This window comes from Oncorhynchus tshawytscha, linkage group LG03 (assembly GCF_018296145.1).
Source record: "Oncorhynchus tshawytscha isolate Ot180627B linkage group LG03, Otsh_v2.0, whole genome shotgun sequence".
NCBI lineage: Eukaryota > Metazoa > Chordata > Actinopteri > Salmoniformes > Salmonidae > Oncorhynchus > Oncorhynchus tshawytscha.
This window is the reverse complement of record NC_056431.1, coordinates 50522641-50548153: the sequence shown is the minus strand read 5'-3', so window position 1 is coordinate 50548153 and position 25513 is coordinate 50522641. Positions and strand designations below refer to the sequence as shown.

The window sequence follows — 25513 nt, the reverse complement described above, 5'->3', positions numbered from 1 at the left end:
CCTGCCTACCTCCTTAGATAGCCACTTATGGTAGCTAAGGCCATTTGATTTTAGTGTCCAAAAGTCTAGTATTCTGAAAACACTCTAATTGGTCAAGTCGTTAGAGGGAATTAAGTGGTATTTGATCATTGTTTGCACAAGTAATAACCTGACTTTGATTGAACAATTATTGAATATGGTAGTGTCATTTTATACTAACTTATGAGAAACCACACAAGCACAGTGAACATTTAAATGAATATTAGTTATTTAAATAATTAATATTTAAACAAGTCAAAGATCATTCATACACAAAGGGGTTAAAAATTGAACCATTTTAATAACTAAGCATGTATTTACAGCAAGTGCTTGAGCAGGATGGCTAAAAGTCAGTGACGCGTCTAAAGGAGCCTACAATGGCGCAGGTGGCGCACCATTCACGGTATCTTCTGTACTCTCCTGCTCTTAGGAAGTACTGTCGACCCCGGTAGTTGGGATACTCGTAGAAGATCCAGAAGCCGTTCATGATATTACAGGAGTAGACGTGGCGGTGGTGGAAACGATCAGACACACAGGGACAGTCATCCATGAACTCCATCATGTGACCGCTGAAGTCGGCCTTCTCGTAGATTCGCATCCTATATGAACCCCGGTACTGTGGAACAACAAGAAGGACAATCAAAATGGCAACCAGTGGATACCGAACAGGATACCGAGATATGAAAAAACATTTCCTGGATAATTCCAGGAAGTACATAAATCTAAAGCATAAACAGAGATAATTTGAGAGTGATAAATGATGTTCTTATCCTTGCTCCAACTCTTGTTTTAAAAGTCATCTTCAGGTTCCTTTCATTGCTTCAGTAAAGCTTTCACATATCCGGTCAGAACTTACCATTGGAATCATACGGCATGATCGGATACAGCTACTGAAGCCCATCCAACGCTGATAATCAGGATATTCTCCCCTTCTCATGTAATACTGGTGGCCCATGTAGTTGGGGCGCTCATAGATCATAAAACAGCCACTCTCCACCCTGATGGAGTTACAGCGGCTGAAGTAGGAGTGCAGGTCTGTGCAGTCATTGCTGCACTCATAACTACGACCTTGGAAGTTCCTGTCCTCGTAAAAAGTAATCTGCAAATCAAGAAAATCCAATGATAAGTTTCACTTTGGGCTGCCATGGGGGGTGGGAAAATATACTGAACACATTATAGAGCAGAGAAGAGAGTAAAACTGTCAGAGTTTACAGTTCATTAGCACAGGGAAAAAGCCCTACCTTGCCCATGGTCTCCGTTGGAGAGATTCCACATGTTTTCAGAGCTTTTTATACTACCTCTTGACAAACAAAGTATTGTTATTCAAATGCTCACATAGTTATAACTCAGGGTACTGGCACATGTGTACCTTTTTGTTGTAGCACAACATTGGGTGAGAAATATGGATTTGTATTTGGGGAAAAAAGGATAAATAATTACTGGTTTGGTGCTTTGACATGCATAGACAAAAGAAAAGACTAGTATGGTATCCACACATCCAATGGACAATAGGTACAGAACAATATGGAACAGCCCTTTAGCATTAAATATGTTGCCCAGAGAGGTAGCCATTCACTCTCTCTTCTCATCTGCATTTGCAACCCATTTTATGCAAATGAGTACATTTAGAAAGATTCCATCCTGCGGGCAACACACAGACTATTTACAGTACATCATGTGTGAATATTCAATGTGGCATGGGCTAGTTACTGTACATTAATCACAACCCCAAAACGATTAGGAACAGAATATTACTATAACTACATTATTACCAAACACTTCCACCACTTTTACCATCACTAGTACACTAGTACACCTCTCCTCCCTGTAGTTAAAACAATTCAAAAGTGAGTTTTAACCCATTTTTTCCACATTCTAGCAATTGTTTTCATACCATACCATAACATAACTTACCATATCCACTGCCAAGGACAGTCCAAAACCTATTTCTTACTGGCCCTGCTTATCTGCGCTCTTCCCATGACCATCCTTGGCTAATTGCAGCTTGCTTTTATGCAGTAAACAAGCCATTTGTTTGTGTCATTCCTTTATCCCCAGAAATACCAATCACCTCTGTGTTTCAATTTAAGCATAAAAGTAAACAATGACACTGTGCTGGAAAGCAAAATGTAATTTCATGAACATTACATAGGTCTCTAGTCAACGGTAGTTGGCTATGCTGTAGGCTTATGTCAATAACAGCCAAGTAATGAAGCCGGGAAGCAAAGGTTGATATAATGTAGTTTGTTTTTTATGACAGGCGATGTTTAAGACGACTTATTATTTTGGCAGGCTGATGGAAAACTTACTGAAAAGCCACATTTGCCCCACAATACGTTTAAGAAACACCTTAATCACAAAGTACTTGTGACATCCAGATCAAAACGTCAAAACACATTTAATAGTCAAAAACATTGCATCGTCCATAAATGCTCATTGTTGTTCCATAGAAGGCCTGAAGGTTCTACGGTGAAACTGGTGAATGTTAGAGCCTTGTACTTCACAACTTTATATAAGAACTGTCTTGTAATGTGAATGGGGATGTGAAATAGGGTATAACAAATGCCTGGCTTTAGTGTAAACCCAGTGTCCAAAGTTGGTTGAAATGCAGCCATTGGACTAGTTGTACTGTCATTTCAACCTGTTTTGCCCACTACGAAGGGTCCAGTTGTACCTCACAACCCCCAGAGACTAGAAGAGTGTCTAGTTATTGGCCATGCTTTGTTGTTGTCTATAGTTAGTTCATGTGCCCATGCAGAGCTGCTGTATCATTCAGAGACTGGGTTCATGCACTGAACAACGAAGTAGTAACTTTTCCATCTCACTTCATGAAGCATCCCAGGACATAGATGAACATGTGACCTGTAAATGTCTTATCTATGACTTGACTCTTGGAACTTTTACATGAACATTGTGAATGTTCTCTGTTATCAGAATCTGTCTTGTCTTACACCACATCGTATTGCTTTATTACTTGGCTGTTAAACACAAGATGACTTTATGTTGAGAGGGGTAAAGTAAAGTGTGTCAAGTTGTGACACGATGTGATACCACTACGAAGACTGTGGTAAGTGGAGCAGAGAGTCAGTTAGGTTTATTGGCACGTTAAGGAATTCTCAAGACGTTTAACACACACTGACCAAGACAAAATGCAGCTTAACAAATATTGCCCTTAGAAATATTGAAATAATTGTATTTGACAAATATTGTTGGTTATAGTACATAGCTCATTAAACTCAGCATCTAACCAGAGAATGATCCAGTATCCTTATTGTTTTCCTTTCCTTGGTTTCCTACATTTTGTTAAATATTTGTATCTTTCTATTATTTGATAGGTGCGTTCTTGTAAACAAGCTGCATTCATATAGAATGAAATATGACATATAAATAAGATCAAAGGAATAAGTAAGACCAAAACAACCTTGTAAAAATCTGATTCTTCTCGTTTAACTGTAGCAGGTACAGAGAAAGAAAAGGAAGTGATTAACAGGTATTTGAATTATGGTTTGTACATCTGGGAAACATATTTGCATGATGTTCATCAATACATTTGTATGATCCGTAATAATAATTGTATGTGATTTAGGCACAGTTAAAGTTTCAATATCACTGCAACTATATGAATGTAGGATTTACAGGGGCACTCATCATTATTGATGGGATGCCTCAAATTCACTACGTTCCCCAGTCAGCACTATTGTATACAGTTAGGATCATGGTAAGGATAAATTCAGGCACAATACATGTACAGCTGGCTAATCCCTTATGGGGCACCAAACAGGGAGAGAGCGGATTCATGCTTTGTCTGATTAACAGGCCAAAACACACTAGGCCAAAGGAAGAGCGATAGCTGTAACGAAATGTATTTTCTCACGTATAATGTGGGGTTTGGTGATTCATCTCAATTTTTTGACATGAAAAAAATATGTTCTAGTAATGATTAGGTGTTTTGATATGTAACAAGGAACATTCATGGTTGTGGTGCTGTACTGATATGTGTAGGGTTTAGATATCTACAGCCTACTGTAGAACAAGATAAATAATCTATCTCAAATGCTGTATCAAGAAGCGTATTTGGACTGCATGAAGAGGTTTATTGAAATCAACAAACTTTGCATGAATTATCAGTGAGGGTTTCTAGCAATGGGATTGAGTTCTGAGAAGATACCAATAACCTTCTCAAAGAGAAGTGGAAGACATAAAACAGAGTTTTTTTGATTATGAATCAGTTTATTGTGGACAAGAGTGACAGTTGATAGTTCAAATTGGAGCTCTCGTTCAGTTAAAGTCGGTGATCCTTCTGAGGGAGCCGATCTTGGGGCTCAATCCTCCCCAGTCGTTGAACCTCCTGTACTCGCCGGGCCTCACATAGTACTGCCTGCCCTTGTAGTTGGGCTGGTCGTACATCAGCCAGTGGCCATCCATCACGTTGCAGGAGTTGATGTCGGACATACGGAAACGGTCCTGGACGTTGGGGCAGTCGTCGCTCAGCTCATTCATCTGGCCGCCCATGTCAGGACGATCGTACATTCTCATTCTGTACTGGCCACGGTGCTGTAACGGGATCAAACAGGTGTTACATAGTTATTAGACAGTAACTGCATAGTTACTGCATAGTTATTACATGGTAACTGTATGCTCAAATGCAGTGTAATTTGTATATTTCTTACATTGACTTAAATATAATGGTGATTTCAGAGATAAACGTTGCTACAGGCTTTAGTTGGGATTTAGATGTATGTTACATCTATGTGTGTGACTGATTCATCTGATGGCCGCTTCATGTTATATGTAGGTAGCTTATTTATGCACAACCACACTTTCATAATTAATTAATAAAATACATGTAATACAATTACAGAGTTCAAATGTATCTGGTTATGACTTTGGCTCTGCTATAAAACTAAATATATGCATATATTTGCATAATTCATTGATAAACTGTTACTTTCCTTCAACCCACTGTACAATGTGTTGGCCCTAGATGTATTACTTGTATTTGTATTTGTGTTACTTGTATTTGTTTTACTTTTATTTCTGTTACTTGTATTTGTTTTACTTGTATTTGTTTTACTTGTATTTGCATTACTTGTATTTCAAACCTCACTCACCATGGGGATCATACGGCAGGACCTGATGCAGTCATTGATGCCAATCATTTGCTGGTTATCTGAGTACTCTCCCCTCCTCACAAAGTACTGGTTTCCCATGTAGTTGGGGCGCTCGTAGACCATGAAGCATCCGCTCTCAACTTTGATGGAGTTGCAGCGGTTGAAGTAGGAGTGCAGGTCAGCACAGTCGCTGCTGCACTCATGAGAGTGACCCTGGAAGTTCCTGTCTTCGTAAAAGATGATCTGCAACCAACCACATCACAGAACATCATTATCCCTAAGATCTACAGGACTACTGTTGCTGAACTGCATGAGATCTGTCTGCTAAACTAGTAGCATTATTTTATGTATTTGTAGAAACTGTGCATGTAACATTTAATAAATACTATAAAATATTACGGTGAAACTGTTCCGTTTTAGTGCATACAAATCTGGAAAGTTGTAAAACCATGGCCTTCTTCCTTACCTTTCCCATAGTCATGTTGGTGGTGGATGGGGGTGACGGCTCAATGCTCAATGTCCCTCAATCCAGCACTGTCTTTTATTTTAAAAAATCACACACACAGGGCAGCTGTGTGATTGCACAGCACAAAGTATTGTCATTCAAATATATCCCTCAGTCATAGTCAATGGTGGAGGTGGGTGAAAAAAATCTGTTTCTGTATAGATGGCCGCGCGTAACCAGTTATTGTTCTCTCCCCCATGTTCATCACAATTCTCAGAAAACACTACTGTATACCAGACTGATACAGTACACTGCACAGCATCAGCAAAACCTATCAACGCCATATTCATTATACAGTGGTAGCCAGCTAGATGTTAGAGTGCCCATACACGGCCATGAAATGAAAAAATAGTAGTATTTCTTTGAACTTTTTAAGAATCCACTTAGCCTAGTTTATTCATATAATTCAATCTTTGTAAAATAATACATGGTAATTATCAATTTACAGTAGCATATGTTTTGTATACTGCATCTAATCAGAGCGATGCACATGGCCCACATAAGACATAGATCTACCTTTACCAACATGGTCTTACCTGTCCTCGATATTGAGAAGCATGGACACCTTTGCTTTATAATTCACTGTTTCATGAAGTCACGGTTACAACGCATAGGGGCTGCAAATGAAAATAAGCTAGGTAGCTAAAATTCTGTGAAACAATTGTTTTGCATGGTCCCTGACAAATATATCAGGAAGATAAATAGCCAATCAATAGAGCGATCAGAATATGCATCTCTATAATAAACCAATGTCTGGCCGATATTTGAATTGTGTGATATGCCATCTGGTAATTGTGGTGGGATTATTGAATAGTTAATTACTAGAATATCAGAGTTCCATGTTTCCATTTGTTTATTGTAGCACTGAGTCATTGGTCAAGAACAGAGCCAGAGACTTGCTACCATTTGCAGACTGAATGTGATCAAATTATATTGTCAGAGATCATCATTGATAAGTATCGGTCCATCATATACAAATGTCAATATTACATCAAAAATTAAGAACCTGATCAGCTGAACATGCCATAACAACACAGGTATTTTAAAATTGTGAAGTGTGTATTGCATTGGTCCTCTTTGTTTTTGTCTGAAGATATTCCAATTTAAAAGTATAATTTTTGCCCATAGGCTTTGTAATCAGTTGTCTCTCCTTGGAACTTCTTATATCCCATCATGTCGTTGTGGTTTGTTTGACATCTTCTCCGATTTAATTTTCACCTTCTCTATACTTTTATGTTTGTGTTTTATACCAATAACAGGACATTAGATTATCCATTAACGTGCAGTGAGGGTGGGGTATACAATCTCTTGACTTGAGTGATTGAGCTATTGTCCCACCATGAGTCCTAGCTATCCACAGAGATGCCAGCCACAACGTCCAATGAATTGATAGGATGGTATGTTTAGTAGTCCATGATTCGTCGAATAGAACCCACTCTGGCACTCCTGCCGCCCCATTCGCTGAATCTCCTGTAATACCCAGGCTTTATAAGGTACATCCTCCCCCTGTAGTTTGGGTGCTCGTAGAACAGCCAGTTTCCTCCTTTCACATTGCAAGAGAAAATGTCATTGATGTTGAAACGATCCATGACGCTGGGACAGTCATCCACCAGATCCATTATCTGCCCACCATACTCTAGTCTCTCAAAGAGACGCATGTTGTAGGATCCAGGCACCTGATATTGATTTGAGAAGGTGAAAAAAACATTAGAATTGTGCCATCTTAGAACTTCTATCTTTATCTGATAATCAGAGGAGCATTACAAATCATTATGGTTACACACCCCCAGCCCTACACACACACACACCTGCACCAACTTGTTACAAATGTAATAAGTGACATTTAATCACAAGATTAAAACCCTTCAAGAATTTAGGAATGATCTCTCAGGAGCATGTTTATGCAGAATTCCACACTTTATCATTTGCATAATTTATGCCCCAAATTAGAATGCTCCAAGTTTACCTTTTGAGAGTGAAATATATATAGATTCCACTATATATACATCTGAACATACTTTTATAGCGAATGTACTATTTGTACTATGGGAAAGTGAAATAAACATAGAATACAAGTAAATGTTTTGCTTTTATTTCAGGAAAAGGTTAACTGGAGCAATATATTCATGAACTTTTGATAAACTGTTCATGAATACACATTTATTGACTTAATTTTTGTAATGGCAGTCATACAAACAGAGAGCTCACCGAGGAGATGATGTGGCATGAGTTGATGTTGTCATTTGTGCCCATCCAACGATTGTAGTCAGGATACTCTCCTCGACACAGGTAGTACTGTTGGCCAGTGTAGTTGGGCTTCTCATAGATCATGAAGCATCCACATGTCACCTTGATGGAGTTACACCGGCTGAGAAGGCCGAGCATGTCTGTGCAGTCACCATTGCATTCAAAGTGACGGCCACCATAGTCCTTGTCTTCGTAGAAGATGATCTAGGCATAAAGTTTACATCATGTTGTTAATATTCATAAAGACAGAACATTGAAGATTGATCAAGGATTAATACAAAGATTAATTGATCAAGGATAAGCTTAATCCTTTCAATTCTAATCAATGGTGGTACAAGAATAGCAGAACACAAAAACACTCACATGAATTCAATGGGAATGCCTGAAATTGATATTGCCATGAACACCCTTTTTACTATTCTACTCTATGATCCCTCATAGCTGTTTCGAAGGTTTACCTTCCCCATGGTAGCTGGGCTTGTTGTGCCTTGTCGGTGTGGTCTGCCCAGCCCTTTGAAGACTCCACCTGTCACATATATAGTGAACATGAATTGCAGACTCTGCATGTGCCATTCATATTGTAATACCCAGTGGTCTTTTGCACATAGTGCCATTGTATCATCCTGAAGAGGTCAAAGGGGAGGAGAAAAGGTTGGGTACACCTTTTTTCCCAAATGGACAGGTTATGGTAGCATTTGGCTATGAGCAAGAGATCATGTAGCTTTATTTTGTATGTACTCAAACATGGCAAGGTATCCATTGGTTGATTTGGTAATCGTAGCTCCTGCAGTGTTTCTTTCTTTTAGATTTCGTGCCAGCCATTAGTTATAATTATTTGAAGTTATTCACTCTTTATGAAATATACATTTCTCTATTAAATATATTATGTTATTCAATGCATTTTTGTGAATATTTCATGAGTTACACATTTTGTAATCACAACCATTACACTAAGTAAACCCAGGGTATGGACACCTCTTTGTCAAAATGTTTTAATGATAGACTAGAGAGGTTAATCCTATAGTGAATATCCCATACATCCTACCATTATATAACGAGACAATAATACAATAAGTGGGATTCACACAAGGAAAGATTTGTCTGGTCTTTTTCACCTTTTTGTATGTTTCTGCTTTTCTTCCAATTGAAATGTGATGTGCTTTCCAATGTCTCCACTCTACATAACTATACTTTCATGAATGGGTTGAACTGAACTATTTGGGATGGGTGGAATCTATCACACATATTTTTTTCAGTATATAGTACATGACAGTATAGGTTTTTTTCAGGATATAGTATATGAGTATATTTCTTTCAGTATATAGTATTTGACAGTATCGATTTTTTTCAGTATTGTCACAGTTTTCCTCCTCTTCGTCCGAAGAAGAGAGGCGAGAAGGATCGGAGGACCAATATGCGGCGTGGTAAGTGTCCATGGTTTTAATAGGAAAACTCAAACATGAACACAACTACAAAACCGTGAAAACCAAAACAGCCCTATCTGGTGCAGTAAACACAAAGACAGGAAACAATCACCCACAAAATACCCAAAGAATATGGCTGCCTAAATATGGTTCCCAATCAGAGACAACGATAGACAGCTGTCTCTAATTGAGAACCAATCTAGGCAACCATAGACACACAATTTACCTAGACAGGTGACAGCTCCATAAACATACAAAACTACCTAGAAAGGTGACAGCTCCATAAACATACAAAACTACCTAGAAAGGTGACAGCTCCATAAACATACAAAACTACCTAGAAAGGAAACAGCCCCATAAACATGCAAAAACCCCTAGACAAGACCAGGCACATAAATCCCCCATGTCACACCCTGACCTAACCAAAAGAATAAAGAAAACAAAGATAACTAAGGCCAGGGCGTGACAAGTATATAGTATATGACAGTATAGAATTTTTTCAGTATATAGTATATGACAGTATAGGTTTTTCCAGTATATAGTATATGATAGTATAGATTTTGTTCAGTATATAGTATATGACAGTATAGGTTTTTTCAGTATATAGTATATGACAGTATAGGTTTTTTTCAGTATATAGTATATGACAGTATAGGTTTTTTCAGTATATAGTATATGACCGTATAGGTTTTTTCAGTATATAGTATATGACAGTAAAGGTTTTTTCAGTATAGGTAATCTATAAAACAAATGTATTTGTATGTATGTTATTATCTGTACTTGGTATTATTTTGCCACCCTCAGTATAGAAATAGGACTACAGTGGGAGATCCTATTTTAAATGCAGTTACAAAAATCCCAAATTGTCTGTATATGTAGCTTGGCACTTAAAATATATTATTTAATGTTGTATTTTCTTAAATTAAATGTAATTATGAAATATTTTATACATTAAATATTAAATATGAAGACTAAAGATTGATGTTGAAATTGAAATACAAGTGATGTATGTTTACAAATGCATGTCTCAAAATATAAACTTGGTGTGAGTCACATTCGTATGTTATTTGAAAAGTATTTGATTTATTGTTTCAGTTATATAGGATAGTATGTGTCCAATCAAATCCTTCATCCTATCCTTACTATCTATACATACCTCTGATTTCTTTGTTCGATTCAGTTATTTGTAAGAAATTGTTCTTATATGTACTATTCTCCAACATAATATGTTCTCCAATAGCATGACAACACAACTCTCTACTAGGTAGTATGTAATCAGACATATGAGCATACAAAATTGACTAACTATGATAGTTTATGCATAGACAAGATAGTTCTGGCCCTTCAAATATTTAGCTCTATAGGCTTCACATATCTGCACCCTTGGCCTCCAGTGGAAGCAGGGAGGTCCTGACGTCTATGAGGCCTAGTAGAGATAGCCACATGAATGCATTTATCTGTGGATGTGTAACTCTGCACAGCAGCCACAAATGCACAATATCGAGTATAGTATGTTAACTCCATTAAGGAGGATACACTTTTCAGTTGAATGACCTTTGTGTTTTTAAGACATCTCAGAGTATAATTTTCTCATAAATCACTGGCCTTTAGACCGCTTTGAGCACTGAAACTGGTTTGTTTGGTTAACACTGAACAGTAATGAGGGTAGAGCATGAATGATCCAGTACAGTATAATAGAGATCACACTTTGACTCCTGTCTGATCAATACTGCAATAGCTTTATTGATCCCTCTAAGCAGAGCGAGGATGTCGGGTGTCGTGGTGCCACCCCTGCTGCTAACATCCACACTGGAGAGCAGGCCTGCAATGCTCAGAGAGCAAGAACAAAACTGAAAACACTTGAGCACTGACACCATTTTATTCAGTGTGTGAAACAAGGCATAAAGTAGACATTTTACAAGGACCCTTCCTTCTTTAGAGGTCCATAATGCGCCTGATTGAGCCGATCTTGGAGCTCATGCCTCCCCAGTCGTTGTATCTACGGTACTGGCCGGGCCTCAGGTAGTAGTGGCGTCCTCTATAGTTGGCCTGATCGTACATCAGCCAGTGGCCATCCATCACGTTGCAGGAGTTGAAGTCGGACATACGGAAACGGTCCATACAGTTGGGGCAGTCGTCATCCAGCTCCATCATCTGGCCTCCCATGTCAGAGCGGTCATACAACCTCATCTTGAAGTTACCACGGTGCTGGAGGGGACAGAAAAGAAAACAGGGTTATATTCCATGATCATCTGTGTTCTAAATATAACTTTTCTTTATTGTTAATTAACACGTCAATACAAAATGACTATTTAGATGCTCACAGAAAGGCTAGCAATCTAACTGATTTAAGGAATTGAAGATTGATTATGTAAATGTTTGATGATTAACCACTAAAGATAACATGATACACCCCCCATAGATGGTTTGGTGATATACTATGATCAAAAACCTAGATTATGTGTAAGTACTCTCAAATACACAGTGATACAGTAAGTAGATCATATGTGTTTAAGAAATAATGGTATGGGACAGTTCCCTTACCATGGGGATCATGCGGCAGGACTTGACACACTCGTTCATTCCCATCATGCGCATGTAGTCGGAGTACTCTCCCTTCCTCAGGAAATGCTGGTGTCCCATGAAGTTGGGGCGCTCGTAGATCATGAACATACCGCTCACCACCCTGATGGATTGGCAGCGGTTGAACATGGAGTGAAGATCAGCGCAGTCACTCATGCACTCATGGTGACGGCCACCGAAGTTCTTATCCTCGTAGAAGATGATCTGATGGAAGAACAAGGATTATGTTTGAAGTAGCATTAATAAGGAAATCAATGGAAAAACAACAAAGTAAAGATGTGATATAGGCAGCCTACAGATATACTGTATGATGAAATTAGTCTAAATAACAACATATGTGTTTGATTAAATATACAATGTGTTTGTATGTGTGCTTGCATATTTAGTTTAGGTAAATGTAAAATGGCCTAAAATACAAACCTTTCCCATCATATTTGCGTTTGGTTGGTGAGCTGTTCGTTCTGCTTGCTGTGCTGGTGGCCAATGAGGTGGCTTATCTTTATATACATTCCCCTAGGGGGAAAGGTACCATTGCATGTGTTGTTATTCAAATCAGTCATGCCAGCATGTCAGCACAAACACAACATACAGGAGTTTTGCTACTCTTGTCCAACCATGGTGATGGTTGTGTTCACATCCTAGCGTCCAGAAAAAGCCGCACCCATCATTGACAGGCAGGCACTGGAAAGATCAATGAGCTGATGCCAGTCAGAGAAAGTATCACAATTGCTAAACCAGACCCAGGTTAACAAGCAATTTAATCAAATTAAGTAATTTGCCGGCATATTTAATTTGATATTGTGTACTCAAATCATCACAAATGTATGCATTTCAATCACTTGAGGTTGATGGACTAAGTGTTGACATGTATTATAGCTATACTTTTTTGGTATAGTCAAAATACTTCATAATGATCTTACAAAACAATTTGATCTGTGATTGTGCATGTTTAGCTGGGTGGTATGTTGATTGATAGATCTGATAGCCATTTACTGTATATGATGAGTATACAGTTCTCTTTACAGGAAGATACCAAACACGTGTTGCTATGATATGTGTTACATATTCATTGGGGGATCCTTTCAAAACAATAAAAACTCACACATGAAATTCCATGCTTTTGTGTGTGGCCCGTTTTTCCGATTGGGAGCTTTGCCAACATGGTATGTTTTCAACAGTGTAATCCTGTGTTGCACTATTTATGGCATAGAACCCTGGGTGAACACATCTATAGGAGAGGCAGCCAATAGCAGCCAGACCCCGCCCACCATCCATCCATCCACCCTTCTCTCTAAAGCTGTGCGGAAGAGTGCTGTGTCACTGTCTTCAGAGGACCATGCAGACTTGATATCAGAATGGGCTGTATTCTATTGTCCATGTCAGATTTGCATATATGCCATTAGCAAATCAATTGTTTTCCTCTTACTTTGATCTGAGAGAGAGCACACAACTTCAGGCTATATTATACTCCAAAACCAATGATTTAAATATACACTAGATCACAAATAGGGGCGCTGTGTTGAAACCACAGTGCCTCCATCTTGGCACTCCCCCAACGCTGTAAGTACACGATTTGAATATGAACTGGGTCCATATCAAACTGGTTCCCTTACTACTGGCCTATCACCAAACTGCATTTACAGTATGTGTTGCAGTGAATTGGTTTCAACTTCACTCAAACTGTTTAGCTAGCCTATTAAAAAAAATATCACAAGAAACATTCACAATAGATTAATTTATTCAGACTCATTCAGAGTTACCTTTGTAACTTAATAATGACCAAATATCTATTTCAAATTCATAAAATATATTGACACAGTCCTGTGTGTTAGAATAGGCATACTCTTCTATTGACAAGCCAGTGCCAACTAGAGACGAGCTGCGTTTAGGGAGGCAGAGAAGGTGTTCTTATCTAAAACTCAGTGATCCTACGGAAGGAGCCAGTGGTGGCACATGTGGCGCCCCAGTCACTAAACTTCCTGTACTCTCCAGGCCTCATGAAGTACTGGCGGCCGCGGTAGTTGGGGTGTTCGTAGAGGGTCCAGTAGCCCTCCAGAACGTTACAGGAGTAGACGTCACGGCTGCGGAAGCGTTCCTGGACAGACTCACAGTCCTCGGCGAACTCCATCGTCTGGCCCTGGAAGTTGGGGCGTTCATAGATGCGCATGCGGTATGGGCCTCCGCTAGTCTGCAGGAAGGGAGATAGGAATCAGGGTGTTCAGGACATTCTAGATTCTTGCTGTATTGTGATATTGTGTTGCTCCATGTCATTCAATATAATAACCGTCATGTCCTACCAAGGAGATTCACCCACTCAATCAGGTTCTCATCACAGAACCTAGGAATTTGCTGTTTTTTTGTAAAGAAGAAACCCAAATGTCTTGCATTATCAACCTGCCCTCAGAATGGATTTGAACATTCATAACCACACATCAATCAGAAGGTAACCCCATTCACTCCATAGGTAAAATATTCTACATTCAAAACTTTGTCATCGTTTGATTGATGTCTGAAGTATTACTGAATGGAGTATCAGCCTGGCAGGGTAACACGGCAACACCTCAAAGACAATTAGGTTGCTCACATAGGAGAAGGTACGGCAGGAGCGGATGCTGTCATTGTATCCCATCCAGTGCTGGTACTCTGGGTACTCCCCTCTGGTCAGCACGTACTGATAGCCTGTGTAGTTGGGACGCTCGTACAGCACCCAGCAGCCACTATCTACCTTGATGGAGTTACAGCGGCTGAAATGGGGGTGCATGTCAGCGCAGTCTGCATCGCACTCATAAGAGCGCCCCTGGAAGTTGCTGTCCTCGTAGAAAGTTATCTGTAGTCGAAATGGGAGGTAGGAGAGCACACAACTTAAGACCGTAGTATACACCTGCACCAATTGTTTATATATTCACTAGATCACTGATAGGGGGCGCTGGTTGAAGCCACAGTGCCTCCATTTTGGCACTCCACTCTACATTTGTTTTTTTCCACATTTATTCCATTACAGACACCTTAATGCATACTTTGAAATTATATTATGCGAGCCAAACATAAAAATAAAAGTATATATTTTTTAGATTACTAATGTTTACTGTCCACACAACAACAACAAAAAATACTTAAATACATGTAATTTTGTCCTTGAAACATTTAATTGAAATACTGTGGAATTCCATTAATTCCTATGGAGGACTGCTCTCCTGGTGAGTGCCAATATGGCCAACAGGTGGCTTCAAACCCTCTCATTGGCCAATATATAGAATCAGCAATACAGGGTTTATATACTTCATGGTCCTGAAACCCACAATGGACTCAACCGTCATATGTTGTTAAATGCATGCATATGATTTGAGTCATTTCCTCAGTCTAATCAACATCACCAATTTCAACACAATGCCAATGTGTCAAAGTCTAGGTAAGGACAATAAATGTGTGGCCTTACTGTACTGTTCAGAGACAGTTAGACCCAGGGGCGCCATGCCGTAAATCCTGAGAATTTTGATTATAACGATACATTATATTAATATGTGTGTATGTGTGTGTGTGTATATATATATATATATATATATATATATATATATATATATACATACATACATACATACATACATACACTCACACGTCTATTTTTATGCATATCTAAGCATACCTCTTAAGCTGTCTGCATTAAACAACCTACCTACTCTAACTTGATTGACAGCCTGAAATGATTTCAGGGGTAGCTAGTTATGAGGTTGTGAGTTTGGGAACCTATCTGGGCAAGCTTAAGCCAACTTCATATAATTGCTATGTGGCTAATAGTAACCTATTACAGAGAAAAAACGAACAAAAAAATAAAAGTGCAGCCCTAATTCTTTTAGGACAAATCTGAGGGTGCACGTGACCCCTATGGGCATGACGCCTTACTTTGACCTAATATAGTTCTGCTATGATGCATGTTTAGGCTGTGAGTTAAGTTGCAATGGGTTAGCAGAGGGCTGGGAGGAAGTCTACACTGGTTCGGCCCACTATCTTACAGTGCAATATAGAGACAGATAGTGAAAGTGTCCCCTCCTCCCAAGGTCTTACCTTACTCATCCTGGTAAATCTCCCTGGAGCCCGTCCTCTACAGGAGTGATGATCTGGCTCACCAGGCCCAGGGACCACTATATAAACCTCAATCGACAGATAGGCTGATCCCACTTTATTTGTTATTTTAATGAACAGGGATTTGGTGGCCTGGCTGCGCTGCCAAAAGTCTTGATCCTGGGCATACAGTAGAGTTAAAAGCCCTGATTCATCAGTGCTAAAAGTCCTAGCGGGCATTTTACAGACCAGATCTGACCCTCACTTTTTTCTATGTCCAATCAGACTGTACACATTTTATCCACTGATCCGCCAAAACAGGATTAATGTTTACCACACAGAATGTTCGAAGTCATCACAAAGGCAAAGCAACCAAGTGTCTGTCTAACCATCTGGTGAGAGAGAGGGTGAGATATGGGTTCATGTAGTCAGGAGATAAAGTGGGGGAGCCCTATTTGGGGAGCGGGGTTCTCAACCTAACCCTCCGGCTCAAGCCTAACTTCATTTCCACACACCGGCTCAATCCTAACCTCATCCCTTACCCTAGCTTCAAGGCCACACCACATCTCAACCTTAATTCTAGCCAATGCCATAAACTCAATCCTAACACTAGCATAATGCCTAACACAAGCATAATGACCACACCTCAGTTTAACTCTAACCCTAGCCATAATTGCAATCCTAACCCTAATTTAATGTCCACATCCCGGCTCCTGTTCCACCATCCCATACTTCCATATTCAAATAGGGCCCGATTCAGAATTAGGAAAATGTACGCCTTTCCTAGGCACTTCTTAGTAGATGGTATTCAGACTTACCTTATGCAGGTGCTTAAATGGCGTGATTCACAAGCACGCACTGAATGCCTTGTTCACGTCATGTCAGAAACTCGGGACATCACAGTTAAAATGAACAATAGTTATTTGCGTAGAGCTTCCAATTGGTTGATTCTGGTACCTCCCAAGTGGGAAACTCGAGATCCAACTCTTCCACCTAGGTTAGCAAGTCAGAAATTTCAGTTTCCGACATGATGTGAATGCAGCATTAATTTTATTAAACTGCTGAAAACCATCCCACCTGCTGGCCAACAGATTGTTCTCGTGGCGATTTCATTCAATAGGGTTTTCAGTAGATTTATCTAAAGTCATCCATTTAAATGTTATTTGGTGTACCTTTAATTAGAATTCTCTCGACAGACTCACTAGAATATCTGAATATTAGGGATCAATTAAAGAAAGCCATGTAAATATTAGTCTCCTTTTCATCACCAACCGGTAGATTAAAAAATATTCTGATCTTGCATAGTATTTAGGGTAGGAAAGTATTTATGAATAATAATAAAAACTGGTTTGGTTTGGAGAGCCTTCACGCACTAAATGTATAGTGGTTTGATTCATCCTGAAAGTTACCATATTCAATTGTTCAAGCCATTAAATATTGAAATGTGAGAAAAGTGTACAATAGGTGTTGAACAGTAGTCTGTATCGTGGTCTAAAAATCTACCCTAATGATCCTCACTAAACATGGAACTGTGATGACAACGGTCCAGTCGTCGTGAACCGTGCTCCAGGCACAAGGTTTAAACTGCTACTTATGATCTGCGTTCCATAAGGCTACATGTCCCGAATTATTGCACAACTTGTAATACGTTAGCCTAATATGATCCACTATTCCTAGCAATCCACAGGAACAACCACATAAACATGACAGAAGAAGGAAAGGTAAACCAAGGATGTAATGGAATGATGCAAAATGTAAGGAAAACAACACTAAGGTGACAGTTATAAATGTATGTGGGTATTACTGACGGTGGCTACCAGATAGTGGCTAATATTTTACACGATATAAATTGTAAAAGAAATACCGTGTAAAGTCCGGGCATATAATTAAAACATTCTACAAATCATAAATCAACTCGGGAAATTTTCCGCTATACTGTCATTTGATTGGGTCTCCAAATGTCCTCCCTGCAAACTATAAGGCCATATGACTGGTTTCACATGTCTCCAGCGATCACAAAGTAAAATATAGTAGATCTAAAACAATTGTTATTTACATTTACAATCCTCTTACCCAAACGGTTTACTAATTTACCTAGCTTTTTTAGCTCTCATCAAAGTGTAAATTACCGTGCATGGATAATTATGTTATCAGAAAAAAGCTGATTTTTTTCCACTTGGAACCGACAGATTGCTCACGTGTAAAGGAATTGGAATTAGGAGGGAATTAAGTCAAAGGCAGAATACAGTGTATACAGTGGGGCAAAAAAGTATTTAGTCAGCCACCAATTGTGCAAGTTCTCCCACTTAAAAAGATGAGAGAGGCCTGTAATTTCATCATAGGTACACTTCAACTATGATAGACAAAATGAGACAAAAAAATCCAGAAAATCACATTGTAGGATTTTTAATGAATTTATTTGCAAATTATGGTGGAAAATAAGTATTTGATCACCTACAAACAAGCAAGATTTCTGGCTCTCACAGACCTGTAACTTCTTCTTTCTGTCCTCCACTCGTTACCTGTATTAATGGCACCTGTTTGAACTTGTTATCAGTATAAAAGACCCCTGTCCACAACCTCAAACAGTCACACTCCAAACTCCACTATGGCCAAGACCAAGGAGCTGTCAAAGGACACCAGAAACACAATTGTAGACCTGCACCAGGCTGGGAAGACTGAATCTGCAATAGGTAAGCAGCTTGGTTTGAAGAAATCAACTGTGGGAGCAATTATTAGGAAATGGAAGACATACAAGACCACTGATAATCTCCCTCGATCTGGGGCTCCACGCAAGATCTCACCCCGTGGGGTCAAAATGATCACAAGAACGATGAGCAAAAATCCCAGAACCACACGGGGGGACCGAGTGAATGACCTGCAGAGAGCTGGGACCAAAGTAACAAAGCCTACCATCAGTAACACACTACGCCGCCAGGGACTCAAATCCTGCAGTGCCAGACATGTCCCCCTGCTTAAACCAGTACATGTCCAGGCCCGTCTGAAGTTTGCTAGAGAGCATTTGGATGAACCAGAAGAAGATTGGGAGAATGTCATATGGTCAGATGAAACCAAAATATAACTTTTTGGTAAAAATTCAACTCGTCATGTTTGGAGGACAAAGAATGCTGAGTTGCATCCAAAGAATACCATACCTACTGTGAAGCATGGGGGTGGAAACATCATGCTTTGGGGCTGTTTTTCTGCAAAGGGACCAGGACGACTGATCTGTGTAAAGGAAAGAATGAATGTGGCCATGTATCGTGAGATTTTGAGTGAAAACATCCTTCCATCAGCAAGGACATTGAAGATGAAACGTGGCTGGGTCTTTTAGCATGACAATGATCCCAAACACACCGCCCGGGCAACGAAGGAGTGGCTTCATAAGAAGCATTTCAAGGTTCTGGAGTGGCCTAGCCAGTCTCCAGATCTCAACCCCATAGAAAATCTTTGGAGGGAGTTGAAAGTCTGTGTTGCCCAGCAACAGCCCCAAAACATCACTGCTCTAGAGAAGATCTGCATGGAGGAATGGGCCAAAATACCAGCAACAGTGTGTGAAAACCTTGTGAAGACTTACAGAAAATGTTTGACCTCTGTTATATACCCTTTGTTGGCAATGACAAAGTATTGAGATAAACTTTTGTTATTGACCAAATACTTATTTTCCGCCATCATTTGCAAATAAATTCATTAAAAATCCTACAATGTGATTTTCTGGAGAGAAAAAAAATCTAATTTTGTCTGTCATAGTTGAAGTGTACCTATGATGAAAATTACAGGCCTCTCTCATCTTTTTAAGTGGGAGAACTTGCACAATTGGTGGCTGACTAAATACTTTTTTGCCCCACTGTATGTTGACACAACTTCCTCTCTTTGATCTCTACCCCAAATGAATAGCGGGTGATTGGCATGTTATTCTCAAGGTCAGAATATGCATAGAGAAAAAAAATGCATTAAAAATTACGTTGCATTTAGGAGCACTTAACTCAGGTCAGAATTCCCCCATAATTAGCACTTAAACACTACATGCCTGATTGTCACATAACTGATATATACATATGTATTTTTTAATTGAACCTTTATTTAACTAGGCAACTTTGTTACAAACAGTGAATGGTTTATTGTACAGTAAAGTGTGTACAGTAATGTCTATGATGTAGTCAAACATTTGTATTGCTTATAGATGGACATGGTCTGAGCTACAACCAAATATAGACGAAACCCCTAGTGACATGATAACACACTGGAGGATTGATACTTACTATTGGCCAGGGTTCCTTGAATGTGAAGGCCCAGTAGTAGCAGGCTCATAACATGGACATCACAAATTTCACCCAGTGTAATAACACAGGAATAACCCTGTAATAACAATATAATAATGGTGTAGTAACACAGAAGAGGAAAGGACTTTCTTTAATCCCGTAGTGATTAGTGTGGTCCTTCATAATGCTCTGCTTGTTCTTTCAAGGACTCACCACTGTCCTGTGTAAGGGACAGAAAACATGGACAGTAAAGAGGAGTTCTAGTTCAAAACAAGAAAGCAGTAGAGTCCATTCCAGCAGTATTTTTCAACTTTATAACAAGGTTGGGATGTTTGTTGAAATAATGATCAAATTCACAACTGCTTTAAATGTCAAGTCTACACTCCCCTACATACTTATTTGGAAAGTGAAGCTAAAACTTTTAATTTGGCTCTATACTCCAGCATTTTGGATTTGAGATCAAATATTTCATATGAAGCGACAGTAGATTCATACTGTTTTACTGTTTAGAAATGAAAGCACTTTATGTATCTAGTCCCCACATTTGAAGGTGTCATAATTATTTGGACAAATTCACTTATAGTGTATTACATTTAGTCAAAAGTTTAGTATTTGGTCCCATATTCCAATGACTACATCAAGCTTGTGACTACAAACTTGTTGGATGCATTTGCAGTTTGTTTTGGTTGTGTTTCGGATTTTGTTGTGCTCAATAGAAACTAATGGTAAATGATGTATTGTGTCATTTTGGAGTCACTTTTATTATAATTAAGCAATAAGGCACGAGGGGGTGTAGTATATGGCCAATATACTGCGTCTAAGGGCTGTTCTTAGGCACAATGCAACAAACCCCCGGGGTGCCTTATTGCTATTATAAACTGGTTACCAATGTAATTAGAGGAGTAAAAATGAAGCTTTTGTCATATCCGTGGTATTTGGTCCGTTAAAACTGGGTGGTTAGAGCCCTGAATGCTGATTGGCTGACAGACGTGGTATATCAGACCGTATACCATGGGTATGACAAAACATTTATTTTTACTGCTCTAATTACATTGGTAACCAGTTTATAATAGCAATAAGGCACCTCGGGGGGTTTTGGTATATGGCCAATATACCATGGCTACGGGCTGTGTCCAGGCACTCTGCGATGCGTCATGCCTAAGTACAGCCCTTAGCCGTAGTGTATTGGCCATATACCACACCCCCTCGTGCCTTATTGCTTAAATATACCAGGGCTGTCAGCCAATGAGCATTTAGGTCTCAAACCACTCAGTTTATAAATAACAATATAATATGTTTCTGGACACTTCTACATTAACGTGGATGCTACCATGATTACGAATAATCATGAATTAATCATGAATAATGATGAGTGAGAAAATTACAGATGCATAAATATCATACCCCAAGAACAAACGTCCCTGTGATTGGTAATGGTGAGAGGTTAGCAAGATTTATTGGATTTTCCATGTAGTCTATATTAAAGGCCACTGCATTTAATATAACAGGCTTTTCAAATTCAATATTGGTGCACAATTTCTACTTAAAATATCAAAGGGGGATAAAAGGTACTCTCGTGGAACGACCCTGCTCAGAATATGGGACCAAAAAATGAAACTTTTTCCTGAATGTAATACACTATAAGTTAATTTGTCCAAATACTTATGACACCTTCAAATGTGGGGACTAGATACATAAAGTGCATTCATTTCTAAACAGTAAAACAGATATGTATGAAGAACCAAATAAAAAAAATGTAGCTTCACTGTCCAAATACATAGGGGAGTGTATGTCTATGATTGCCACTCACACAGAGAAAGGAGTTAGATGTGGATGAGGAGGACTGCACCAAGGCCCTCCGTCCATCAGGGGCAGCACCTCGTTTACCCTGCACAGACAGCCATCGCTTCAAATTCTGGGCTGAAGGAAAATAATCCGAGAGAAGGTCGAGTCAATACTGGTCAGGGTGCTTACATAACTTACATAAGTTCTAGAAACCACCGTAAACACAAGTGAGGAAAGGCAAGTCACATGTGAGCAAGGTAGAGGGAGACTGGCATAGTTGATGCATTTAACAAATGGTAGTGTAGGATGAACACACATGCACACATCTCTCATACACACACACTGACATACTGTGCTTTCTGGAGTGGTCCACGGCCTTGAATGAGCCCAGCATGGCAAACGGGTGATAGGACAAGGTGAAGGGATGAACAATGGCGCTCTGTAGAGACAGTCATCAGATACATTTTTCTATTTTAAGACCTTCTAATTAATGTCTTATAATGTTGTGGTACATTTAGGCCTACTGAATATGTATACAGAGCAACACAGCATTATACCACAGCAAATGATCATTATAGACCAGATAACACTACACTGAGGCTGAAGGCCTACTTACTTACTATACACTGAGGTGTTTTTAATGTTTTATACACTTAGTGTGTTATATATGATACCCCATAATACCTTCTTCCCACACAGACAAGTCTAGGCTGTAGGATTAGGCTATACTAACATTGGGGATATAGAAATGTGCAGTATTCAAAAACTCAGTCTACCTTGGAGTGCTGGTGGGGATAAGCGGCAGACGGTTTGGTGGTGTAGAGGGCAAGAATGTCTTTTACAGGCAAGCTATTCTGGAGCAGAGAGGACAACAGAACGGAGGTTAGAGCAGAGGGGAAATATAGTTAGTAACACAATTCGCAATAATCATAAAAGGACCACATGGTCAACCCAGGGAAAGATCATGAACTAGGCAATGCTGCCCAGTTTGAAATATACTGTTGCAGCTGATTTAGAGATTAAATGGGAACTTAAGCTCAACAAATTTGTAACATTGTACGAATTGCAAGCGTAACATACTGGATCATACGAAATAGATGACGTAGTACACAATTGTGTACTTGAGACCCGTTTTGGCTGGTGAGCACTACTTTCAAAACGACTGGTGGAAATTATACAAAACCTTTATAACGTATCTTCAGTCAAAGTTTAGCAACAGAGGAGCATGGCTTTGGAGACTGGTGATTCATTGTGTAGTAACAAGGGAGGTTAGCTTAAGGGTCATTGACACTTTGGACTGAGCCGTGGTAGTAGACTCCCAACTCTGCCAAACGCTTCTAGATTACAAGGGTTACTAAGGGTCAGTAAGACTGCAGACTGAGCCGTGCTAGACTCACAACCCCTGGCAAACTGTATGCCCAAGTACTCAGTCTACTCACCAGGATCATCCCAGCGAAGGAAGAAAGGATCATGGCTTCTCTCTCCAGGTGGTTGGGGTACTGGTCATTATAACCTGGGCTGCCCACTCCACTACAGGGAACAAAGTCAATCAATGCAATTTGATTTAGAAAAATAATTTTCATATAATCAGTTGTCATAAAGGGATTTACAGTAACCTGGCTTAGAGCTAAAGCCAATGCAGTTGATAAGGAAGTTAGCAGAAGTCTTCATGTCTCAGATAAGGTTACTCAGGACGCCACAATCAAGTGGTATTGTGTTTGGAAGTCAATGTTTCAATGTACTTACACAATGTCTCTGTCCATCACATCATGTCGCTCCTCTTTCTCTAGCCACCAAAGGGCAACACTTATGGCCAAGTCATAATGGGCCTGGATGGAAGTACAGACACATTAAGTACAGGGTTTGAATAAATGTTGAAATAATCATAAAAAGTCAACGGTTTAACTGTATATAACATCCCACATTAACCCCTGGTGGAGGATGGTGCACTCCAGAACATGTGTTGAGATTCCTACCAGGTCATCCAGCATGCTAGTGGATCCTTTCCCCTTGGGGTCAAAGCCATTCTCCCTCAGTTTCTGACCAATGTAATCTCCCCTGTTCAAAATACAAAACTCTTTCAAGCGCCTGAAGAAATAGAATGGCAATTCATCTAAATTTCCTCTTCCCACACACCATTCCTCTAAATCTATCATTTTATCATCCACAGAAAGCAACTCACAGAAGGGCTTCAATGTCTCTTCTCAGTCGCTTTGTCTCCATTTCTCTGAGATAGCGCTACTCATGCAGAGGGATAACTCCTTGGGGGTCCTGTAGCCTACACAAAACTAGGTTTGCAAATATAACGTCAAAGTACTTGACAATGACCCTAGGAGTTGGCATGGCAGCACAAACCGATCTTGGAACAGGGTAAGAAATTGGAGGAAGGGAAGTTACATTGTAGATAAAGGATGGAGATGGAAAGAAATCAACAGGTGATGATATAGTATGATACTGCATGTCTGTTTTCCACACTGACCTCAGCTGGGGCTCATATACAAGACATAGTATATGAGACATAAGACATAGTGCAGACTGCAGGGTAGTCTTGAACCTGGCACCTCTCTGGCCCTACACAGGGTCCAGGAAATGTGATACAAGCCATTAAACTCACATCCAGCAGAACACAAATATGTTTTTACTAAACCTTTAATCACTGACGATTATTGTGCAGCCTGAAGTGCTTAAGCAAGGCAAAAGCAAGGTGAATAGAAGTAGGTCTAGACTTTGCCTGACAAAGATTTGGCCTCACAACCTTTTCCCACAACTAGTCTCCAAAATGAGATGTTGACCTAAATAGGTCACTGTTGATTTACATAACATTTTATGTAGCATGTGCATGGTAAAATGGGTGCTTATTCAAATCTGAGTTACATGATCAAATTGGCAATCTAAATCCATATAACATTACAGTTGGTCATATTTTTAATACAGACACACATTCATGTTGTAAAGCAATCTGTACTTACCACACAATGCAGAATTATCAGCAATGGTTACACCCAAAAACTGCAGTACTACTCCAAATGTCAGAGTAGCACAAAATCACAAATGTGTTTCATGTAAATAAACCAACCAAAATACACACTGCAAACGGTAGCCGCTTCAGGGGACACCTGCTTGTGGAAAGGCTGTGTACAGTAGAGACCGAGGGGAGCAGAAAGACAACCACAGCCTCCTAAGTGAACAGCCTACTCTGAATAATTCACACAGGGCCTCCAGTCAATCACTCACACAATACAGGTCCAGATTATTTTAGAAACATAAGGAGGTTCGTTGGTCGGCACTTAACCATGATATGATCCAGCCATAGATTAGCTAGATGGTGCAGTCAGTCACCTAAGGATGAGTTGAACAACCTTAAGCAATAGCTAGCTGCCCCAAAGGGTATAATTAAAGTTGTTTTGTAACATGCTCCGTCGAATCATATTGCAACAACTTTAAATATACCATTAGAGGCAACTAGCTATTGCATAAGAGTGTTCGACTTACCCTTAGGTGACTGACTGGACCATCCAG

The 25513-nt window shown here is 39.5% G+C and overlaps 6 protein-coding genes across 8 annotated transcripts; all 6 read right to left on the bottom strand.

Annotated features, from left to right (window-relative positions):
- Positions 1 to 299: 299 nt before the first annotated feature.
- On the bottom strand, positions 300 to 2038 carry LOC112245692 (gamma-crystallin M2-like). 2 transcript variants are annotated; one of them, XM_024413838.1, is made up of 4 exons: positions 1933 to 2028; positions 1260 to 1318; positions 875 to 1117; positions 300 to 634 (listed from the first exon to the last, which is right to left on the bottom strand). In XM_024413838.1, exons 2-4 carry the CDS (start codon positions 1266 to 1268, stop codon positions 362 to 364), a joined length of 525 nt encoding a protein of 174 aa, XP_024269606.1. In that variant the 5' UTR covers positions 1269 to 1318; positions 1933 to 2028; the 3' UTR covers positions 300 to 361. The 2 variants fall into 2 exon arrangements, with proteins under 2 accessions (XP_024269606.1, XP_024269608.1); XM_024413840.1 differs by lacking the exon at positions 1260 to 1318 and having other exon boundaries at positions 1933 to 2038.
- A 2189-nt stretch (positions 2039 to 4227) lies between these two features.
- On the bottom strand, positions 4228 to 5705 carry LOC112238358 (gamma-crystallin M2-like). Its single transcript, XM_024406944.1, has 3 exons — positions 5596 to 5705; positions 5130 to 5372; positions 4228 to 4572 (listed from the first exon to the last, which is right to left on the bottom strand). Exons 1-3 carry the CDS (start codon positions 5608 to 5610, stop codon positions 4297 to 4299), a joined length of 534 nt encoding a protein of 177 aa, XP_024262712.1. The 5' UTR covers positions 5611 to 5705; the 3' UTR covers positions 4228 to 4296.
- A 764-nt stretch (positions 5706 to 6469) lies between these two features.
- On the bottom strand, positions 6470 to 8402 carry LOC112238367 (gamma-crystallin M2-like). Its single transcript, XM_024406955.1, has 3 exons — positions 8340 to 8402; positions 7843 to 8085; positions 6470 to 7310 (listed from the first exon to the last, which is right to left on the bottom strand). The coding sequence occupies exons 1-3, from the start codon at positions 8346 to 8348 to the stop codon at positions 7038 to 7040; spliced, it is 525 nt and encodes a 174-aa protein (XP_024262723.1). The 5' UTR covers positions 8349 to 8402; the 3' UTR covers positions 6470 to 7037.
- Positions 8403 to 11170: 2768 nt separating this feature from the next.
- Positions 11171 to 12419, bottom strand: LOC112238348 (gamma-crystallin S-1-like). Its single transcript, XM_024406934.2, has 3 exons — positions 12309 to 12419; positions 11850 to 12092; positions 11171 to 11513 (listed from the first exon to the last, which is right to left on the bottom strand). Exons 1-3 carry the CDS (start codon positions 12318 to 12320, stop codon positions 11241 to 11243), a joined length of 528 nt encoding a protein of 175 aa, XP_024262702.1. The 5' UTR covers positions 12321 to 12419; the 3' UTR covers positions 11171 to 11240.
- Positions 12420 to 13608: 1189 nt separating this feature from the next.
- Positions 13609 to 16057, bottom strand: LOC112238342 (gamma-crystallin M2-like). The gene is made up of 3 exons (XM_024406921.2): positions 15951 to 16057; positions 14473 to 14715; positions 13609 to 14076 (listed from the first exon to the last, which is right to left on the bottom strand). The coding sequence occupies exons 1-3, from the start codon at positions 15957 to 15959 to the stop codon at positions 13801 to 13803; spliced, it is 528 nt and encodes a 175-aa protein (XP_024262689.1). The 5' UTR covers positions 15960 to 16057; the 3' UTR covers positions 13609 to 13800.
- A 3740-nt stretch (positions 16058 to 19797) lies between these two features.
- On the bottom strand, positions 19798 to 25509 carry LOC112238323 (uncharacterized protein C2orf80). Of its 2 annotated transcripts, XM_024406911.2 has the most exons (8): positions 24177 to 25509; positions 23971 to 24052; positions 23741 to 23823; positions 23434 to 23524; positions 22771 to 22848; positions 22346 to 22433; positions 22020 to 22129; positions 19799 to 20429 (listed from the first exon to the last, which is right to left on the bottom strand). In XM_024406911.2, exons 1-8 carry the CDS (start codon positions 24215 to 24217, stop codon positions 20376 to 20378), a joined length of 627 nt encoding a protein of 208 aa, XP_024262679.1. In that variant the 5' UTR covers positions 24218 to 25509; the 3' UTR covers positions 19799 to 20375. The 2 variants fall into 2 exon arrangements, with proteins under 2 accessions (XP_024262673.1, XP_024262679.1); XM_024406905.2 differs by having other exon boundaries at positions 19798 to 20429; positions 23971 to 25509.
- Positions 25510 to 25513: the final 4 nt, after the last annotated feature.